This window comes from Trematomus bernacchii, unplaced genomic scaffold (genome assembly GCF_902827165.1).
Source record: "Trematomus bernacchii unplaced genomic scaffold, fTreBer1.1, whole genome shotgun sequence".
NCBI lineage: Eukaryota > Metazoa > Chordata > Actinopteri > Perciformes > Nototheniidae > Trematomus > Trematomus bernacchii.
Window position 1 is genome coordinate 1,986,192 of NW_022987685.1, and position 22,899 is coordinate 2,009,090.

Consider the following 22,899-nt stretch of genomic DNA (forward strand, 5'->3'; position numbering starts at 1 on the left):
AAAAGCAGCAACTTCCTCCACAAAAGCAGCGAAGAAGAATGGTTGTCATGGCTGCACTTCTGTTTATTCTCCGCGGTGGGGGCCGAGGGAACCGGGCAGAGTTTTTCACCGGTCAACGTGTGTTAAAGTTTAAATCTTCCGGACAAAATTATAAAAGTGCCGGTCAAAGGTCTTCTTTGTTATTTATTGAGCTTTAAAACAAATGAATAACGACGATATAATGATATATAATAATAAAATACACGGAGGTTGTCTCTTTTTCCTCTCTTCTGACAGCGTCAGTGTCTGTCTCATGCAGCAGCTGATCCAGTAATGAGTGACCCGACAGTAAAAATGAACATATTTATAACTAGTTTAGGTAGTTTGAGAGGTAATTAAAATAGCTAAGGGTGATGATCTGACTTGAAGTGTGTGTTTTGCTCCCGCTGCATCACAGCGGCAGGAGCTGCGTGTCTCCGTCCTGTCAGATTAGACTTCACTCGCGTTTATGTCCATATCGAGATAAAGATAAATAATCTGAATTCAGTGTGCAGTGTACTTTTGCGGGGGTGAGCAGCAGAGGCGGGGAGAGGCGGGGCTATTGCGTCGTCATTACCAGAAAATGATGACCGTATAGGCTACCACACGGCCCCGTTGGACCCCCCAGAGCTCTCCGTTCCCAGATCTATCCACCTTTGGACCCGTTGTCGTTTGCAGGGTCCATTTCTATCGTTCCGTTACGGCGTCGTGTAGCTTAAAGGGCTATACGCAAGAGAAATATGCGGGGCCGGGGCCTTAGTTTGACTAGTTAAGTAGGAACAACACATTTACAAATGATAATTAGCATAAAAGCAAAAAGAACAGAAATCACCTTTCCTCATGAGATTAACAGTGCATTTCAATTGGTTGTTTATGCCTTTCTTACACACATCAATAGTTTGTTCATACTCATCCCCTAAAACATATTTTTCAAGACCAAAATAGGAATTCATCTGCTTAAGCTTTGTCGCAGAGCATGACCTATGCCCTTTCTGCAGTGGGATTAAAGTCAAATCAAATATTTTACTATAATGCATTTTCAATAGAGAAGAATGACTTCCCAAGTAGAGAAATGGAGAATCCGAGGAGCACATGAATGCACCATTAGCCTTGGCGCTCTGTGACTGCCAGTCTAGCTTCTCCTTGTTTCATATGCTGCCTTCTGTCTCTTCTATCTTCCTCTTATTCTTCCCCCTCTGAAAGCCCAATCAAAGCCTCATCATTTGTTATTCCTCAGAGTTTATAAGGCTCCTCCAGGGTCCCACAAGGCATGATAAGACTTGAGGAGTAGACATGTTGTGTAAAAAGGTCCTCTGTTAATAATAGAATGCTATAATCTTTGATGTCAGTGTGTAAATATCAGACCGTTTGTTTCCCATCCCCTCTGTTAATCATCCTTCTTTCGCTCGGCTTTCAATACCCAAAATTCCCAGGTTCACTAGTATCAGCCGCGCTCTCGCCTCATATTGATTTAGTTTGTGAAACACAAATTAGACCAGCGCTGCACTAAAGACTCCAGCTCCTGCATGCACTCTCCCACAAGGACAGCTTGTAATTGCACATCACTAAATGGCCATAGGAGGAATAACTACCAAGTATACAATTCACTTTTATTACAGAGAATATTATACTGCTTGAATCACTCAGAACCACGATAAATCACTGAAGGGAGATGCCCTTGTGAGTAATGAACGCTGTGCACCTGACACACTGTCCCCTATGCAAAATGGGAACATTGTATTGCTTTCACATGTTTCAGAGGCTGAATGAATCAAAAAGAGATTAAGTCCTGTGAAAGCCCTTTGAGGATTAAGACCCTTCCTCATATAGCGTTCCTCCAAACACCATCAAGATACAATTATATGAATTGGGTCACATAATGTATCTATATGGTTCTTCAAATGTATTTCCACAGTCGGCTAAGTTATCTAATGGTAAAGCTGGAGTTTTAATTATTGTACATTTAGCCCGCAAGAATCCTCTGCATGTTTCGAGTCGAGGCAAGTTTATTCAAATACAGTAGCCCATTTCAACACAAGGCAATTTGAACCAAATACTTTCAAAGATATAGTACATCAAAAATACAATACTAAAGTACATTTCAAAACAGTCATTTGAAAGCCAAGACAACACAAATAAAGCAAGGTGAAATAGACAAAAAACAGTGAAAATACATGAATCGTAACTGAACGCTGCTTCTCCATGTTTATTTTTGACTCGAGGGACCCTGATGGTTTAATGTAGCAGAAGATCAGATATGTATTTTGGAACAAACCATTCAGTGCTTTAAAAAACCTGTTGTAATATTTTGAAGTCAATTTTTAGGACAAGAAAGCCTCAAGTAAAGCCTTGAAAACTGGAGCGATGTGATCCACTTGATTTCGGTGCTTCCTTTTAAGGACTGGAGCTGTTTCCTCGGTGCAGGCAGTGGACACACGCATTACAGCCTGACCAGCAGCGGCAGCAAATCAAAGCTCCAGAGTGATTAAGTGGGATCACAGAGACATAAACATTGATCTGACAGGATAAACTGTCTGATGCATCAGGGCCATAATTGCACACTTAAGCAAAAATGCTGATAACGGCAGAGGTGTGTGTGTGAGAATGACTCAACTTGAAGCATTCATCTTTTAATATTCATCATAGGCTTTGCTTTATTGGCTCAAGAGCATGCTATAGAAGTTTATCTTATAAAACCTAATTTCCCACCAGGGGAAATTTGTATGGAGTAAAGAGTCAATATACTGTAAGGTGGTATCAGTACTGTATACCTTACACACATACAGAAAATGTTATAGGCTCATATATTCCTACACCTTTTATGATTGAAACATTACATGTGGTACTATATATGATGGTGGGCATTGCATACCAGACTTGTTATCATCTTTCTCCCTGATTTAATTTCATCTCTTCTTCATGACAGATTGTATGCTGCCTTTCTTTCCAAAAAGGACAGCAGTGCTCGGCTTAATGTTCTGCCAGCTGCCACTCTTCATCCCTGTTATCAAATTATTGGTCTGCGGGCCCAGATGAATGCCTCAATCAGCGTCCTGTTTTGATACTTCACATGCTAAAATACGTTAATACTAATGTGTTTAACATCAGATTCATTTCAGCTCCTAGCTAGCTGTTTATGAGACGCTGAGGTCGGCTGAAATCCAAGTCAGGGGGAGTATAAAAAATAAAAATTGATAAGGAGGGTTTCCAGGGGTTCCTGCTCCTCCAGAGTCGGGAACACACAGTTGTGCTTAGTATTCTGTCCAAATGTACGAGTGCTCTGAAAATGAAATTTAATGATGACAGTGTTGGATCAGCAGAAAACCACTGGAGGCTTCAATATTTCTGGCTGATATGATAAACGGGTATGAGATTTACTAATCTACTCCCCCAAGAAAGGGAAATGAGAGATTGCTATCTCTTTTTTTCGCCTCGCCCTCTGAAACATTTCTTCGATTCTAAAGTGACTTCAGAGTAAAATGATGAAAGTGTTAGGATGAACAATGAATGTGCGTGTATCATCAGATATTTAATTCCAGCCTCTATTAGTGTGTTATATTTGTGAAATATGAGTTTTTGTGTCTTAAGTTTAGATCAAAGTTGGGATGAGACTATATATACTATAGGTATACTATACTAAATAAAGTGCAATCCCTCTCTCTCTGTGTGTGTGTGTGTGTGTGTAGGTGCCACATTTGACGTGGCCATGCGTTTCCTGTCAGAGTGCCCGTGGAAGAGGCTCCAGGAGCTTAGAGCTCTGATCCCAAACATCCCCTTCCAGATGCTGCTGAGAGGAGCCAACGCTGTGGGCTACACCAACTACCCCGACAACGCTGTCTTTAAGTGAGTCACACACACTCACTCACACACACACTGAGGCCCAATTCCAAACAGACTGTGTGACCGAGTGTGTATTCTCACTCTCAGCTGAATGAGGCTCCGTTAATGTGTAAGGTGAATGCAGCGGCAAACTTCCGGATGAACTTTCCTCTCACCGGCAGAAACAGGAAGTGTCGTGACTTCCTGTAACCATGGTATAGAATGAGCTTCTCAAGGCAAACAATTATAAATTATTATTATTATTTTAAAACTTCCTGTTGGAGGTTTGATATCTTCCTGTTGGAGGGTTTGATAACTTCCTGTTGGAGATTTGAATAACTAGCATACCCCACTAGTTTGTTTGGAACGGCACTTAATGTGGCGTACCTTCAACACAAACGGAGTGGAAGTGGAGAGGGGAAGGGTGTGTAAGTTTGGGATTGGGACACAGACTATACCCAACATTAACCCTTGTGCCCTCCTCGGGCATTTTTGTACATTTTTCCTGACTTTTTTTTTTGATTTGGTGTTCATTTCAGCTGTTACAGCTTTTGGCATGGATTTTTGCAAGAAGTCTTCTTTTGAGTCAAATTTTTGAAATCCAATGTCGTTTACTCTTACATGTTTTGTATACTCTCGTGATGCATTTTGCACCCTCTGGACCCCTTCGTGGCAAAAATGTACACGCTCATAGAAACTGCTATTAAATCATCATACATCAATATTTTATTAAACTTTTTTTTCCATGAATCACTTGAACAACTTCTAACGTGCTCAAAACTACCAAACATCCAATAATTTTCAGGATTTTAACCCTTTAAATGCCTGTTTCATTATTTGAATTATTTAATTTCTCTTATAATATATATAATATAATATAATAATTAGTAGAGGGACGGAACTTTGGTGGTTATTAGAGTCTGGGATGTGTCAAAGATTAGCAACAAAATTGATTTGACTGCATTATTAATTTTTACGTAGTGTCAGATACTACCTCTGGACACCTTCGTGGCAAAAATGTACACGCCCAAAACAACTGCTATTAAATCATCATACATCAATATCTTTTTCTACTTTTTTTTCATGAATCACATATACAACTTCTCACGTACTCCAAACTACCAAACATTCAATCATTGGCAGGATTTTAACCCTTTAAATGCCTGTTTAATTATTTTAATTATTTCATTTCTCTCAAAAATGCCTCATTGACTTCCATTCAGACCACATTTGTTGATCTCACTGCCATTGCAGTATAAAACCATGCATTTTGTAATGTCAGCATTTCATTTAGAAGAAAAGTAGTGATATTTGATATTTCTACTCTATTCCAACAGATTACACAAGTTTCCGTGTAGGCCGATGCATTACATTCTTACATTTTTGCCAGTTATATTATGGAGCCGTGTGACTACCAGGGGGCCCCGAGAGTGGTGTGTGTGTGTGTGTGTGTATGTATGTATGTGTGTGTGTGTGTGTGCGTGTGTGTGTGTGTGTGTGTGTGTGTATATGTATGTGCGTGTGTGTGTGTGTATATGTGCGTGTGTTTGTGTGTGTGTGTGTGTGTGTCATTTCCAGCAGCAGACTAGCAGGTCCTGCAGCATGTGACCTGGTGCTCTCAGGTGATAGAACAACAATTTTTTAGGCCTGTGCACAACCAGCACACACGTCTCCTCCCTCTCCGTGTGTGTGTGTGTGAGAATCTGTAAGCATGCACAGATCATTTCATGGGAAAAAAAGGCCATCTTTTGAGGGATGTGTTTGATGTGTCTTTGAAGAGCTGCTTGATTACTCAAAAACAAAAAACAACTGTTAGTGTGTTTATGCACCTGGCTGCCAAAGATAAAAATGCAGTTTGACCAAGGGCTTATTTCATTAGTGAGCAGAGAAGGAGAAAGACCTGGAGCAAAGAGAAGGAACTCAAATGAAGAAGCTTTTCAGTGCTGAAGAGACTTCAGAAATAATCTTGCAGCCTTCTTCTGCCAGCGAGCTGCAGCACTCATCTGAAGAAGACACAAGGTTCGAGCTGGGGTCTGACACTGAATGCTCTCTGGAGTCCAGCATTTCTTTGAGTTCCTCTGACCCTTCATCTGAAAGTGGAGAGGACACTGAGGGTCCGGCCCACCATCCACCACCACGGGGGGCTTTCTTCTCACAATCTGTGAGGACACCCTGGTTTTCCCCAGCTCCTGGGAGAACGACCTCCGTTCTTCTCTGTCCCCTCACTGTGGGCCGGACCCTCAGTGTCCTCTCCACTTTCAGATGAAGGGTCAGAGGAACTCAAAGAAATGCTGGACTCCAGAGAGCATTCAGTGTCAGACCCCAGCTCGAACCTTGTGTCTTCTTCAGATGAGTCCTGCAGCTCGCTGGCAGAAGAAGGCTGCAAGATTATTTCTGAAGTCTCCTCTGCACTGAAAAGCTTCTTCATTTGAGTTCCTTCTCTTTGCTCCAGGTCTTTCTCCTTCTCTGCTCACTAATGAAATAAGCCCTTGGTCAAACTGCATGTTTATCTTTGGCAGCCAGGTGCATAAACAGACTAACATTTGTTTTTTGTTTTTGAGTAATCAAGCAGCTCTTCAAAGACACATCAAACACATCCCTCAAAAGATGGCCTTTTGTTCCCATGAAATGATCTGTGCATGCTTACAGATTCTCACACACACACGGAGAGGGAGGAGAGGTGTGTGCTGGTTGTGCACAGGCCTAAAAAAATGTTGTTCTATCACCTGAGAGCACCAGGTCACATGCTGCAGGACCTGCTAGTCTGCTGCTGGAAATGACACACACACACACACACGCACATATACACACGCACACGCATACATATACATACACACACACACACACACACACACACACACACACCACTCTCGGGGCCCCCTGGTAGTCACACGGCTCCATAATATAACTGGCAAAAATGTAAGAATGTAATGCATCGGCCTACAGTGGGAAAATGGTTTAATCTGTTGGAATAGAGTAGAAATATCAAATATCACTACTTTTCTTCTAAATGAAATGCTGACATTACAAATGCATGGTTTTATACTGCAATGGCAATGAGATCAACAAATGTGGTCTGAATGGAAGTCAATGAGGCATTTTTGAGATAAATGAAATAATGAAAATAATGAAACAGGCGTTTAATGGGTTAAAATCGAAACTGTAAATGGTAGTTTTGAGTACGTTAGAAGTTGTTTATGTGATTCATGAAAAAAAAGTAGAAAAAGATATTGATGTATGATGATTTAATAGAAGTTATTATGGGCGTGTACATTTTTGCCACGAAGGTGTCCAGAGGTAGTATCTGATACTACGTAAAAAATAATAATGCAGTCAAATCAATTTTGTTGCTAATCTTTGACACATCCCAGACTCTAATAACCACCAAAGTTCCGTCCCTCTACTAATTATTATATTGAAAAAAATTCATTTTTTGTGTTTTTTGTCATAAATAATGAAATAATTCAAATAATTAAACAGGCATTTAAAGGGTTACAATCCTGAAAATTATTGAATGTTTGCTAGTTTTGAGTACGTTATAAGTTGTTTAAGTGATTCATGAAAAAAAAAGTAGAAAGAAATGTTGATGTATGATGATTTAATAGCAGTTATTATGGGCGTGTACATTTTTGCCACGAAGGGGTCCAAAGGTAGTATCTGACACTACGTATAAAATAATAATGCAGTGAAATCAATTTTGTTGCTAATCTTTGACACATCCAAGACTCTAGTAACCACCAAAGTTCCATCCCTCTACTAATTATTATATTGAAAAATAATTATGTTTTGTGTTTTTTCGTAAGAAAAAATGAAATAATTCAAATAATTAAACAGACATTTAAAGGGTTAAAATCCTGCCAATGATTGAATGTTTGGTAGTTTTGAATACGTTAGAAGTTGTATATGTGATTCATGAAAAAAAAAGTAGAAAAAGATATTGATGTATGATGATTTAATAGCAGTTATTATGGGCGTGTACATTTTTGCCACGAAGGTGTCCAGAGGTAGTATCTGATACTACGTAAAAAATAATAATGCAGTCAAATCAATTTTGTTGCTAATCTTTGACACATCCAAGACTCTAATAACCACCAAAGTTCCATCCCTCTACTAATTATTATATTGAAAAAAATTCATTTTTTGTGTTTTTTGTCATAAATAATGAAATAATTCAAATAATTAAACAGGCATTTAAAGGGTTAAAATCCAGAGAATTATTGAATGTTTGGTAGTTTTGAGTACGTTATAAGTTGTTTAAGTGATTCATGAAAAAAAAAGTAGAAAGAAATGTTGATGTATGATGATTTAGTAGCAGTTATTATGGGCGTGTACATTTTTGCCACGAAGGGGTCGAAAGGTTGAAAATTCGAGGAGGGCACAAGGGTTAAGAACAAATAATTTGGTTATTCAACACTCATGACATCAAGAGTCTTATTTGCAAGAATTATTTTGCATTTGCTTCGAAAATCAATGTTCTATGTCCACTAATGCTACAGAAATTAACACACAGAGCACTGTTGTACATTTCGGTGGATACACACTAAGCTTAACATACATTTTTTTATAAATGCACTGAATAATATAATTGTAAGTGTTTTGTTCAGTATTTGGAACACAGTCGAGATGAAAGCAGATCCTTCATATCTCTAGAGCAACTTTGTCATTTTCCTATTTAACTCTTTTTAATGTTTTGAAAACATTTGTATTCAATTGTCAGAAAGATTTTCTGGAAACCAGCTGCGCTCCCCCTGCGTTATTGTCTGTCACTGTCATATTATTTATCGACTTCATACATATTTCATTTTGTTTGTGAAAAGAAAATTGAAAGTGAAAATAATTGCCATCTGGGAATAATTACACGAACAATTCATCAAAACAATAGAAAAACAATTAACCCAACAGAACACCGTAATTAACAATACACCAACAATCCAAACGCGTATGATTTGCTACAAACTGTCTGCTCACAAGAACAAAGTAATACAAATAAAGCAAGTATGGTAAAAATTAAGCGACACATATACCAGAAGAAACATGCAATAAAAACATGTTTGTTAATTAAGGAAAAACTGTTATCTGAAGGTAATATGTGATTTAAGCCAGGAGAAGTGGTGGCTATAATAGACTTTCCTTCATACAGGTTTCCTCTCGTATATAAATGTGTGGGTATGGATTTAACGTCAATATCATGATTACACGATTGTATTGGCTGTTGGTGGCTCGAGGGTGATGTAAGCACTTAGGGGATGGACACATGTGGTGCAGGATGCTTCAATCAATCAATCATCCAATTGTCACCTTGTAAATAAAAACCTTTCTATTTCCTTTCAAGTCATTTAACCTATACTGAAAACATTTCTCTCTATAATATTAAAGGGACACAGCTGCTTTGTTGTTAAATATGAAAATAATCTGTACAATAGCTACCCACTAACACACACATTAGTCAGGTGAACATGGTGGATGTTTGGCTGTTTCCTCCTCTCATGCGCAGTGACTTCCACACACCACTGATGCAGATGTCTACCAGTAATGTCTTTAGAGCCATAAACACTTCCTGTGCCTACACACATGCACACACACACACACACGCCTCTAACACTTTTCCAAATGGATTCACTAGCTACCTCCATGATGTGGATGACTCATATAGACACACACACACACACACACACACACACACACACACACACACACACACACCCCTGCATGCAGCTCCACACAGACAAGGACACACACACAGCCCTGCATGCAAGGTGCAATTCCCCTCACCTGAAATAAATTAGGAGTAGCTTTATGACTAATGCAGCTGTCCCCTCCCCACTCCTTCACATTGAAACACACACACACTTTTTATTCTCCCCCTCTCCTATCACATTATTTATCCCCACTGTTATAAGTTCCTTTTTATGCCTCCATTCATCTCTGTATAACACACTTCTTTCCCTCTTTTAACTCCCTCTCTGTACCCCGACTGCTCTTCATCTCTCTCTCTCTCCCCCCCCTCACTCTCAGTGTCCCGTAGGGGCAGTGCCATGGAAAATTTGCACATGATTGTGATTAATGGTTTTGATCTGTTGGCCCGGCTCTCTCTCCACCTCCTCTCTTTTATCTGTGGCTTTCTCACCCGCGACGCTCGCAGCGCAGCGGCCCGCGGCCAAGTAGCCCGAGTCAGTGTCTTCATTAACTAAATCAAGTTAACGTGTAATTTCATTTCATATAATTGATTTAAAGTGCATGACACAGGGTTACAGTACACTCCGCAGCAAGAAGAACATTTCTTTGAACATCCAAAATGGCTGTTTGATCGCCAACTAGATATTATTTTTAGAAAATATCAACTAGCTAATACACAGGTGGTATGAGTACTCTTATCTTTAGTTCATTACAAGCGCTCCTCCTAAATGGTAGCTATTCATACTTATAGGTAGTTAGAGAAATATACAGAATTATATTTTGTATTATGAATTGGAATCTTCCAAGTAATTACAAGTTACAAATAAATGAGTAAAATAGTAATTGCCTTTGAGAGCTACTGGAGTAGAAGTTTAATGTAGTAGGAAATGGAAGCAGTGACGTACAAGTACCTGAAAGTTGTATTTAAGTACCACACAACAGTAAATTACCTTAGATACTGTCTGTCTGCTGCTACACATGATTCACATAATGATTTTGTCAGCGCTGAGTCAGAGATTCTGGACAATATTTTGTTTTGGTGCCGAACACTAGGCAGCGCTTGTATGCATTGTAGTGCTGAATAAATAAATACTGGACACTGGTAATCCTCTCGTGGCACAACATTAAGTGTCTGTGTTTATTTGCCAAAACAAAAGCTCTCAGCGTGTGTAAATGTTGTATTCACACTAACACAGCTAAAACAGGCGCTCATCCCAGTTTGGAAACCTGATTAAGACACGGAGGCCGAGGCAATAATAGGAGAGATTTAGCTCTCGCTGCTTGGATAATGAGGCGGTATACATTTCTCTGCAGACTATGTGGGCTCCTGCAGGCTGTATGAGCTCACTTGTCATGGAAATAGTGTGAATATTGTATTAACGCAGGTACAGATATGGAGATTGATATAAACGGCTTATTTCCTACCCGGATGTGTGCTATTATCTGGGATATAAAGACAATCTCATGTGTAGTGTTCAGTGAGATTATTTATGTCTTATTTGAATGTAGATTAAATGAATTCAACCCCCTCCTTCAGGTTCTGCGAGGTGGCGAAAGAGAACGGCATGGACATTTTCCGCGTGTTCGATTCCCTGAACTACCTGCCCAACATGCTGCTGGGCATGGAGGCTGCTGGAGCGGCGGGGGGCGTGGTGGAGGCCGCCATCTCCTACACGGGCGACGTCTCGGACCCCATGAGGCAGAAGTACTCTCTGGACTACTACATGCAGCTGGCCGATGAGCTGGTGAAAGCAGGAACTCACATCCTCTGCATCAAGGTGAGGAAATAACACTAGACGCAGTGTTTTAAGTGTCTGGCTATAATAAGCCAACATTGTTTTCCCTGTGATAAGGAAAACTGGCACTTATTCTTTGCTTCTGTATGGAAATCCCTTCCCATCTGCCACCAGAATAACATAGAACCAGCTGGAAGGATCTTACTAGAAGTACTTTTTTTACAAAGGCTTATATACGCAGTCTTTTACACATGTATGAAGGTCATTATAATCAGGGACTGACCTGCAGTGTTTTTTTGGCCTGGTCATGCTTTAGGTAAGACATTATTGAAAAATTCTTATTTTAATGATGTTGGCAAGCTGCAGGTGTGACTGCTGCAATTATCACTTTTATTTCTGTTACATTTCTGGTGCTACATCTACTGTAACACCAACATTATAGCAGATCTTCAGCAAAATACAAAATGTATGGAATACAATCTTGGTTTTCTAATAACCAGTTTAGCCAATACATCATTATGATTTTACAGATTTACACAAAACTCATACATGCTTTTTAATTAGCATTAAAACCTCATATGTCGAACACAGCAGATTTGTTTCTCTTGCTCCAATTGAAATGACTCGTAAATGTGATCCTCTCCATCTAAATTAATATACTGATAATACTCGCATTGAATTAATTACTTTGTTGAAGCATGACAGAATATTTTCAAACGTTAATATGATAAACCCCCGCCCCTATGGTGCGATCAATCTCACGCAGCGGCGGCAGTCTCATAAAAGCATTGCACGGCTAATGAGGTTAACTTTTAACAGAGGAAATGAGCATGAAATAAAACTTCATGGAGTGCAATGATCACCAAAGGGAGCGTCATCTAAGCTCTGTGTGTGGAATTCTGTTTGTATCAATTTAGATTTAAATATTGAATCATCATCAACGTGGTGTTTGTTAAAAAAATAATACTTTCGTCATTATTTTGTTGTTCTAAATTATCCTTTTCCAGAATATATTGAGTCGTTGTTTTTTGAAGGCTTGTCTTTGAACATTAAATATATTTTCAGATAGAATATTGGAATTTCTCCAGGTCTAAATGGCTTCAATTAAACCTCATGGTGGCTGATTTAATTCAGATTTGTATCAGAAGACACAAAGCTTATTTGGAGAGTTTCACTATCAGAATCAGAAACAGGTTTATTGCCAGGTAGGTTCGCACATACTAGGAATTTGACTTGATGTCATGGTGCATACATAAAATATAAAAAACAAGAAATCTAATATAAAACACAAAATCTTTTACACCGTAATAAAATACAGTTAAATAGCAATAAAATAAAAATAAAATAAAGCAGTAATTTACATGGAAATAGAATGCTATAAATGAATTTTTGCATATAAACTATGAAATGTGAAATCAGAATATGTGCAGAAAGGAGTATGACATTGTGTGCATTAATGTAATGCATATAGTCTATGATGTGGCAGAGGTAAAGTGTCAGCGGGGGGGCCGGGCCTTGTTTAAGAGGCTGGTAGCGGAGGGGAAGAAACTGTTTAGGTGGTGAGAGGTATTGTATGTGGTAGTCTTTTCCAAGTCCTAATCACTAAAAGGATGTCGGTGTTTGTGAACATGTTCTTTCTGCTTCAGTTGTTCTGGCTGTTTTTACTCATCCGATTCCGACAAATTAGCAGCGCTCTGTGGTGCACAGCCCCACCTAGTGTCAGCAGAAAGTAATACAAATAATAATTCAAAAAATATGCAAAAAAAATATATGTTAAAATATATTTTAAGATCATGTTTAGTCATCCCATTCGTCTGTACATTGCTGTTTTAGTCTGCGTTCTTCCAATTAGTGTCCACAGTGTGCCTATTGAGCCGTGTTGAGCGATGTGGCGCAAGCCCCTCTCTCTGCTGTCTAAATGAATGGGTGCTGTAAAAACTACACTGCGCATGCTCAGAGTATCTATTCAATGTGTGCGGCAAAACAATTATCACCAGTGGGGCATAGTGCTGGCATACCTACCAAACGTCATCTCATAATTCAGAGAGCTGATTGGCTGTAAGTACATGTTCCGCAAAAAGTGTAGTTTTCACCCTGTAGTGAAGAGGAGACGAAAGAGAGCAGCGTATAGCGATTACAATCAGTAAAACGGAGAGAAAATGAATGAAGTTGACCATCTACTTCAGCTTTGGTAAGTTCATTTTATGTCAAATCTTTTGTTGATCTGCTGTGTTTTGCCTATAGGCTATTGCTCTGCTGGATCGATAGATATTGTGACCTTGTGATGAGTGTCTGTGCTTCCCCCCTCTCTCTCTATCGGAACCATGGATAGCCTACAGCTATTTGTTTACGTGTTTAAAAAAGCACCAGAAGCTTATATATATATACACACTTCTAAGTTGTTCCTGCCCCACCACTTTTGTACATATAAAAACGCCACTGCATATCCAAAACTTAGATTTGTTGCAGAAAGCATCTTAAAACAGTATTTAGGCATCTGTATAAAAGTCTGCACCTGTGTTCATTTTACTGCTCAGGATTCCAGGACAAATCTGAAATAAAAAATGGTATTGCATATTTAATATCGTGTGAACTTATTGCATTCAAATATGTTTTATAGGAATTGTTTCAATTTTCCATTTTCCTACTTTCTTAATGTTTCTTTCCCCTCCTTTTCTCTTTTTGTTTCCAGGATATGGCCGGCCTCCTGAAGCCGCAGTCCAGCAAGCTTCTGATTGGCTCTCTGAGAGACCGCTTCCCCGACCTGCCCATCCACGTGCACACTCACGACACCGCGGGGGCCGGAGTAGCCGCCATGCTGGCCTGTGCCGAGGCTGGAGCTGACGTAGTGGACGTGGCTGTGAGTAGTCATCGTGTCTGTTGAAATACTACTCTAATGTATGCTAGCCGATAATTATTCAGAATAGTCAATATCTCATGGTCATTTCATTTGGAGGCCAAGGTGCACCCACAAGTTATCTTGCCCACATAAACAAGCATTCTGATTACTACCTTTTTTCTGCAGTTTGCAGAAGTTGGGAGTTTCATTAAAACAATTGGCTGCTATTTGCACTTCTGGGCCATTCTACTGTTTAGTTCCTATTTACTCTTTATAAAAGAAACAGACAGTCCACTTTGGAGCAAACACTAAAAAACATGTGTTTGTATTGATCCCATTGCTTTACTTGGTTAATTTTGTTTCTTGTATTTTGCCACACAACGAGTCTTACAACACCGCTGCTTGACTTTAACACCTCTGGCTTGATAAGGGTTTTGTTTTGGCGGAAGGACATCTAAAGTCCTATTATTATTTAGCTACTTGTTAGCAACCACCTTTTGAAAGATTTAAAACGTTTAAAAATTCACGACTGGGGTATTTAATGATATTTTATTTTATATAACAAAACATGAACATCTCTCAAGCTTGCACAACACATTTTAGACCTTATTTTCGACATTTTACCAAGAACCTGTTGAAATCCAGACGAAGGAACTAGATGTCCAACAGATTTCATATTGAATGTCCCTCTGTAGGTGGACTCTATGGCCGGGATGACCTCTCAGCCCAGCATGGGGGCCATTGTGGCCTGCGCCAAGGGGACCGAGCTTGACACCGGTAAGAGAAATGCTCACCATCCTGTCAACAATGACCATAGACTGTTGTTGTATTAAACATATACCAAGATCTTGGGCAATGGAACACCACTCAATATATGTATTATTGTCATCAGATTGGAATTTGTTGAAATAAACACCTTCAAATACCGATATGGTGCTTTTTATAGTAGTATCTAGTCGTTGATGAGACAACTCTTACGTCCTGCTCAAAAAATATTCCTTAGTGTCTCTCTGAGGCGTTCCTGCTTTACACAAGGGAGAAGACATCAGTCAACAAATCAATAAATGACAGACCACATCACTGATTATGGCCAGAAAAACTAATGTGTTCTGCTCAGTGATGAAGTAAACAGACAATTATGAGAGGGAGATGGAAACGGACCAAAGAAAATATGCCAATAAAATCTGCCGAATTAACAGCACATCTATTGGCTGCTTTTAAAATGTTGGTTGGAGCCATGAATTATGCAGCATTATAATCATCAAAGCGTGCTAAAATCTGAATCCTGCTACCCAACACAGCCACAGTTCCCCTCTCTGTGGAGCATTTAGAGGTTAAAGGTTTTCCCAAGGTATCCTTTAAATGGCTGTTGGTTACACATTTGCTTTACCAACGCCAGCTCCTATCAGATCTTTCAGTCACACTCTGGACCCCCGCTGCTTTACTCTATCTTCTCAGGAGGTCAACAGATAAGTGGAGGGTTGGCTTTCTAATGTGTTCATTCCCCTTTGGGTGTGCTGTTGTCCAGTGTGTTCTGATGTCATTTTCATGGGCTTTGAAAAATCTGGAGTCTCTCCCACCCATGGGCGGTGCCAGGATTTTTTTGCTGCAGTAGCTTAGCAGTTGCTATATGACAGCACGGCGTTGCTAGTTAATTTTCAAAATAAATAAACAAACAATACCAGTGGGCCAAGCACGAGCCTGTTCATATTGTAGCGCTCACCGCTATTCAAGATCACAGATCGCGAGCCTTCAATGTCGAAAACGTTCTCTTTATTTTATGGTATTGAAGGCCACAGCCACGCCTTACAGAGCCAATCAATAGTATAACACTCATTATGACTTTTCCTCACACTCGAACACAACTCCTACCGTCTCGTACTCCCTACACACACACCGGGAAACGCACACACACACCTGGAAGGGGCGGTCTCTCCCTAACTCCCGCCAACAACATTGCCTAAATAACTTTCCGAATGTACTAAACTGTGCACATCTGATAACTGAAATAACTATTAACTTGGACACGCTACAATATTATCGTTAATATTTACATTAAAACATTCCTTTGACACTTATAACATTACTTTGCAAGGTAAGCACAACCAAAATAAGTTTGTAAAAGCAGAATTTGAACACTGTTTCTGTGCTCCTACAAGATTTGTGTATAATACCATTACACCCTAAGCGTACACAATAGCGATCGTTCACTGTTTCAACTGGCATGCTGTGGCATTTAACCTCATCACCACACCGCAAACAGACAGACACACACAAACACACAAACACACACACACAAACACACACACACACACACACACACACACACCGTTGGAGATCGCGGCCGTTTACGCTGACTTGTGAGAAATCTTTCCATTTTCGATCTGTGTTCACATACTGAGAATTATAACAACATTAGCCAAGTAACAGTTTGCGCTTTAACTTACAATGACCCCTGATAGATCTCGCGAGAATGTGTATAAATATATATAGATACATTTTCATAGCAAAACAATGGGGTTGCTAAGCTGTTGCTAGGCCAATTGTTGGAGTTGCTATAGCAAGCTACCCCCTGGCGCCGCCCCTGCTCCCACCTCTGAGAGCTGCCCGGGCTCAGTGACCTCTGCACAGTGTGAAATAAAATCTACCCAGCCAGAAAAAAAAGAGAATTAAAGGAACATGGAATAAGGCTAAAGGAATTAAAACTGATGTGAGGTTTGCTACTTAGTTATGTAGAGGAATGCTACTGGGAAAACGGACTCAGCTCTCCTAACTAGATGTGATCGCTCATTTCCATTACTCAGAAATAGCAAAAGCGCAAGCTAATTATTTTTACGCTACATTCACAGGACACAGCTAATGGACTGTACGCTCCACTGCTGTTTGCCAAGTCCTTCATGTGTTCTGCTGTGAGGACGTAGGTGCACACAGTCTCCTGCCTCTGGGCATCAGGCAGATGTTTACTTCCATCAGTGCCATTTTTGATTACCATGTGGTCTTAAGAGAACAACCTCACTAATACCTATCAATGACTGCTTGTGTCCCATGGTACATGATTAGCCATGATGCTAATATTCTTTTTGTCCTATTTCTCGCCTTGTACATGTTTATTGAGGCATTCCCATAGAGGCCATGTTACAGAGTCTTCAATGGTTTATGTAAAACATTTAAAAATAGATGTACCACTGTGGTAGAATAGAGCATTATCTTTTTGTTCTGTGTTAGCAAGCTTTGAATGTTTCACCTTGAAAATGATTTGAGTATCTTTAAGATAATTCCATTTGAAAGCCAATGATTATATGTTAAAAGGATTATACAACGGAAAACAGGATTGTATTTATTAAGGCAATGCTCCTTGTATTTCTTCCTGTAATTACCTGTAAGTTGTGAGCACTTAATTTCCAAACCGACAACATCATCTTCACTTAATGTGTGTGATGCAGCCACAGTAGTTGTATAGCAGCACACATCCTGCTGTTGTTAGTCTCTCAGGGCACATTTCAAGAGAATGGCTTTCTTTTCTAGGCTCATTGTTTAATATAACTGTAGAAACAAGCACACAGGGAGGAAACTGTCGTAGAAGATGAGGCTAATTCTGTAATAGTCCATGAAGCAGCACAGCGACAGAGCCATTACGGCATGCTGTGTTCAGAGTGCGATGCGTGACTTGTGTTCTGAAAGTGAACTCTCTCATGGACATATGAGGCCGGAGCTGACTGCAACAGGTCCACGTCCGCTCTCATATCGTTCAGGGCAGTGTAGGAAGCATCAGGGACAGAAAGTCTCCCATCAGTCAGACACAGTCCACGTTAGTGACAGAATATCAATGTGTGAGCTTACAGTTCCCTGAAAAAAGAGCGAGAGAAGGACAAGGTCGTTACTCAAGAGCGAGAGGATTTCAAGTGTCAGTTTATTCCAGGCATTTTAATTTGCCTCACTTGAGACTGAGATTGGGATGCAGGATGTCTCCCACAAACTCACACTCACACATGTGTGCATACTTATAGTGCATCCTGATGGGGCCCTGGTCCCTGAATTATGCGGAGAAACTTCCAAATACTTTTCTACCTGTCACCTTGTGCTTGTCTGCTCTATTCATCTCTGCCTCTCTTTATGCGCCTCATCTCCTTTTGACTATCTCCTTTTATAATCAGACACAGTACTTTCTTGAATACTTCCAAACCTCACTGACCCCTCTCTGTTTACTGCTTTCCCTCTTCCCTCTCTTTCTCCCATCTCTGTTACAAAGCAGTCTCTCATGTCTTTTCAAATCACCCTCCATTCTTCCACATTGTCTCTTCATCTTCCTCCTCTTCCCTCCCTCTCACTCAGAGACAAAGTAATTAAGAGCATTTTACATCCATATTTCACTCCCTCAAACTCCGTCACAATGTGCTCTCCCCCTCACTGTCTCACACAGTGTCTCTTCGTCAAAGCACGAGCAGCGCTTCTCTGGTTAATTAATTTGTCTCTCAGCTGTCACTTTATTTATTCATTCAGCCACAGTGTTTGTGTGTGTGTGTGTGTGTGTGTGTGCGGATTTAGAAGTCATGCATATTCACAAACACTCACGCTGTTGAATGATGACACACATTAAAGTGGCCCTTGTGTTTGCTTGACACAGCGTTTACTGCCTCTCCTCATGAATCATGCATGGCTTTAATTGATGAGGAATTCTTAGCTGCCACAACAATGCAGCCGTCGAAGATGTAGCGGTCATCAAACACACAGAAGAATGTACTCAAAGCAGAGATATTAGTGTATGTAGGCTCTCAACCACACAGACAAGGTTAGCCAACATGTTGACCTTCTTCCTCACCTCCCTCCTCTTCCTTTCTTCATCCGTCTGCGTTCAATTTCCCCCTCTTTTGTCCCTGAGTCTTCTCATGCTCATCCGTCTTCATCTCTGCGTCTTGGTTAGCTCTTATTGTCTCATCAACCACAAACTGTGTGTGTGGCTATCTCCCTACAACTGTGTGTATCTGAACACAACTGTGTGTGTCTCTGTTTGTCGGCTGCATTAGTGAGCTTGTGCTGCTAATGAGTTGTATATTGATAACACTTTGTCACTGCCGAGCAGCCGTTTAAATGACGGATATGTGTGTGTGTGCATGTCTATGGTATACACATAGCACAATGTTGTATTGATTGATGATTTTAGGAGCGTAACCAGCAGTCCAGAAAAAACAAAGCTGTATTTACCTCCAGTGTGATTTAGAAAGCGTCAGAATCCATTTGCAGCTGCTTTAAAGGATGCAGGCTAAAATAAACGTTTTAATCCCCGGAGGCAAGATACAGTAGGTCGTCGCAAAAGCAAAAATCAGCTAGATAAAAGACATTATTGTTATTCTCGCTTCATCACGGCCAACTTTCCTGAATAATGCTCCTCCACGACAAAGTGGGTCAATTCAGCTTAACTTAATATGCTTTGATAGAACTTTCCAGCTCATACAGGTGTGGTGTTTTACTGCTTAGACTTTTACTCAGGAACTGAAGACTTGTGAAAATAATTTTTCAGAAGAAGAATTACTTAGACCCTTTTAATTTCGAATAAATAGAACAATCTAGGCTAACGAGCGGGACAGCTATAAGCGGTTGACCAATCTCAACAGCAGTGGCGAACCTTGTCTATCACAACTGGACCTTCTGTAGACCCCCCCCCCTGAAAAGAGGTTTTGCAGCACAGGCAGTATGAGAAAATTAAGGACCCTTTTGAACATTAAAGCATGAAAACATGTCACAGTAGAGGCACACAATACTAATATGAACTTGAAAATGTACATAATATTTCCTCTTTAGGTACAAGCAAACCGCCAAATTCACTTAATGTATTAAAAGAATAATGCCCGTTGTGACTATCACACTCAAAGATTGTGTGGTAAGGGGAGCAGTATTTAATAGTTTAAGTTGCTATTTTTAAGTATTTTAAAGTGGAGAACAAGGTGCTGTATCGTAGAGAGGCGGCCTGACCTGATCTTTTAAAATGCCGTCACTTCCACTTGTAATCGAGGCTGTAATTTAAAATGGAAGCGTTCCAAAGTGTTCTCAAACAGAGAAGGAAATGGAGCTATTACTGAGCGGCTTGGCAGGCAGCGGATTTTGAGGAGAACCAACATGCACATTAGCCTCACATTAATTCCTCAGTGGCTCCAATTTTCCACAAAGATCACAGTGGAATCACACAAACACTTTCTGGAGTAAGTGCTCGCTTTGAATCATGACAATTCAAGCTTGTCACTCTGTTGTAAGCAAGCTTAGTTTGTCTCTTTATCATGGAGGACGCTCACTGCAAAGACATTTCTGTCATGGCATTTAAACAGATTTTCCCATTTAAGGTAATCAGCTTTCGAGAGAACACCTTACCTGGCTGCAGCAGAATGTCATGAATACTAGCAACAGATGGTTCTTTTATGGATAACAAAATATCACAGGGATTTAATGAGCAGCAAAGGCAGGATGTAAACGAGCACTAATGAATTAATAGTTTTGCTAAACCAACACTGTAGCTAAGGACCGTTCAAGCTTTTATGGCCCACATTTTTACTGACATAATACCATTTTGAAGAGTTGTCAAAAAAAGTGATTGTTTGGAAGATTGTCGAAATGTCTCTGCTGCCATTTTGGTTTCACCAAAGTTAGCAAACTGGACTGGTTTTCCCCGGTACATGTGAAAATGAATCTTGACACACTGTCAAAACTGTGACACGTTTCACATCATGTTTATATCTATCAAAACCAACAGCATAATCCCGAGACAATTGTACTTTGGCAAAATAAGAAATACAGCATATGAGTATTATCCCCATAAATATATCACTATATTCCAAGGTTTTTATTTTTATTCGGTAAACACAAAATCATTATCACAAAGCATTTGTAGTTTGCATGTAGTTGCCCCTTGCTTTCTTGTAGTCTTTGGACAAATTGCATCTCAGTTTAAAAGGACAGTAGTTCAAAGAAAATGTGCATGGCGGCCATTGATTTGATGTCATTCTGTGCTGCAGGCATCGCTCTGGAGAAGGTGTTCGACTACAGCGAGTATTGGGAAGTAGCGAGAGGCCTGTATGCTCCATTCGACTGCACGGCCACCATGAAGTCTGGAAACGCTGACGTGTACGAGAACGAGATCCCCGGAGGACAGTACACCAACCTGCACTTCCAGGTACACCCAGCTATTCTGGTCCTTTTTATTCTGTTTTGTGTAAGTGATTGATTTTGAAGCTAAACAATCTCCAAGCTGGATTTCACAAAGCCACATTTGTAGCTCTTTTCTTTAGCCTTTATTTAACCAGGTGAAAAATCCCATTGAGATCAACGATCTCTTTTTCAAGGGAGACCTGCACTATTCCACCTTTCATGGATAGGTGGATGTTAACACAGATTAGTGCAGTATGACATTACATTTTGGTTCATTGTTGTCGGGTGCAACTTCCCCTTAATGCTTATTTGACTGTCTTATTTCAGAAAGCAGTCTTAAAACAATATTGAAGAGAAAAATAAACGTATTTTCTCCTACATTCGATACAAATATGCATTGTTTTGTTTGGTTCAAAGGTTCTCTAGACGCAATAACTGAAAGCAAGGCGGTGCATTCATCAGTGGCACTGTTTTTAGAAACTCCTAAAAATGTTGCTCGAACAACTAATTTAGTTTAAGGTACATGAAGTACAAACAGGCTGTCTCCTATGTGCTCACTCAGTCTGAGATGTCTCACAGTGACTGAATCCAAAGCTCTGTGCAGCTGCTTAAATAAAACTGTGTGCTCATCCTGTAGACTAGTGTGACTCATTTATATCAATAGTATTGAACAAATACACCATGTACCAAATTACAGTTTACAGGGGCTTACCGCACCGGCCCATCTGGCCTTTGCTACACGAGCGTCCTCTCTATCCATTTAAAAGCTGTAGGTGTCACTTCACAAATTACAGCTTTGAATCAATGACTGAAAGAGCCTTGATATTTTTCCTCTAACGTGGCATTACAAATATTATTTGTCTCCACTCATTCCTTCTGTTATTCACTGTGGCTCTTTGCAGGCTCACAGCATGGGACTGGGACATAAGTTCAAGGAGGTGAAGAAGGCCTACACCGAAGCCAACAAACTCCTGGGAGACCTCATTAAGGTGAGACATGAAGAGTGTATCCATGTCTTACTGCATGAGATCACACTGTTGCGTTTTACCAATCTGTGCTGCACACACACTGCAGCACCGAGATGTTTCTGGCATGTGTTTTATATTTCTTCACTGACTCAATCCCAGATTAAGGTTTATTTTCTGTGCAGCCTGACAGTCTGTTTGACCTTCCTCTGAGTCTGCCGTTTTTTTTCTCTCACTCTACCCACCTTTTGATAGTGTTGCCCTCTCCTCACACATTTTCACTCTAAGCTGACACCTATTTAGTGCTAGATTTCTTCTTCATTTACCTGAGCAGGGTATTTCTATTCAGCACTGATACTGAGTGTGGTTCTTTGTATTTCCTTTCTCTGTTTGAATTAGCATAGAAGCTCCCGTTTTGGCTTGATTTCCTGAAGGGCACATTAATCATAGTCGTGGAGAGGGAGCTCCATTGCTAATTCCGCTGTCAACTATTTCATTCTCAGCCTAAATTCACCCTCATCCCCTTTTTTAGTTTTTCACTATCTTTCATTAATTCCTTTGTTTTCTCTCCCTTCATTGTTTACTATCACTGCTTAGTAATAGATTCATCCCTCTTTCACCGTGGTAACACTCGCTCTGTAATTATTTTCTTTCCTACTTTGCATTGTCTTTCTTTATCACGTCTTTTCCACCTTTCCATCGCAAAAAC

General features: G+C 40.1%; 1 protein-coding gene across 2 annotated transcripts in view; it reads left to right on the forward strand.

Annotated features, from left to right (window-relative positions):
* The window catches only part of pcxb (pyruvate carboxylase b), a 286,683-nt gene that overhangs the window by 236,531 nt on the left and 27,253 nt on the right, over window positions 1-22,899 (forward strand). For both annotated transcript variants that reach the window (XM_034136581.1, XM_034136582.1), the window contains exons 16-21: window positions 3,705-3,861; window positions 11,051-11,291; window positions 13,942-14,109; window positions 14,784-14,865; window positions 21,093-21,250; window positions 22,128-22,214. In XM_034136581.1, the coding sequence (XP_033992472.1) occupies window positions 3,705-3,861; window positions 11,051-11,291; window positions 13,942-14,109; window positions 14,784-14,865; window positions 21,093-21,250; window positions 22,128-22,214 (893 nt within the window). The remainder of the gene's footprint in view (window positions 1-3,704; window positions 3,862-11,050; window positions 11,292-13,941; window positions 14,110-14,783; window positions 14,866-21,092; window positions 21,251-22,127; window positions 22,215-22,899) is intronic.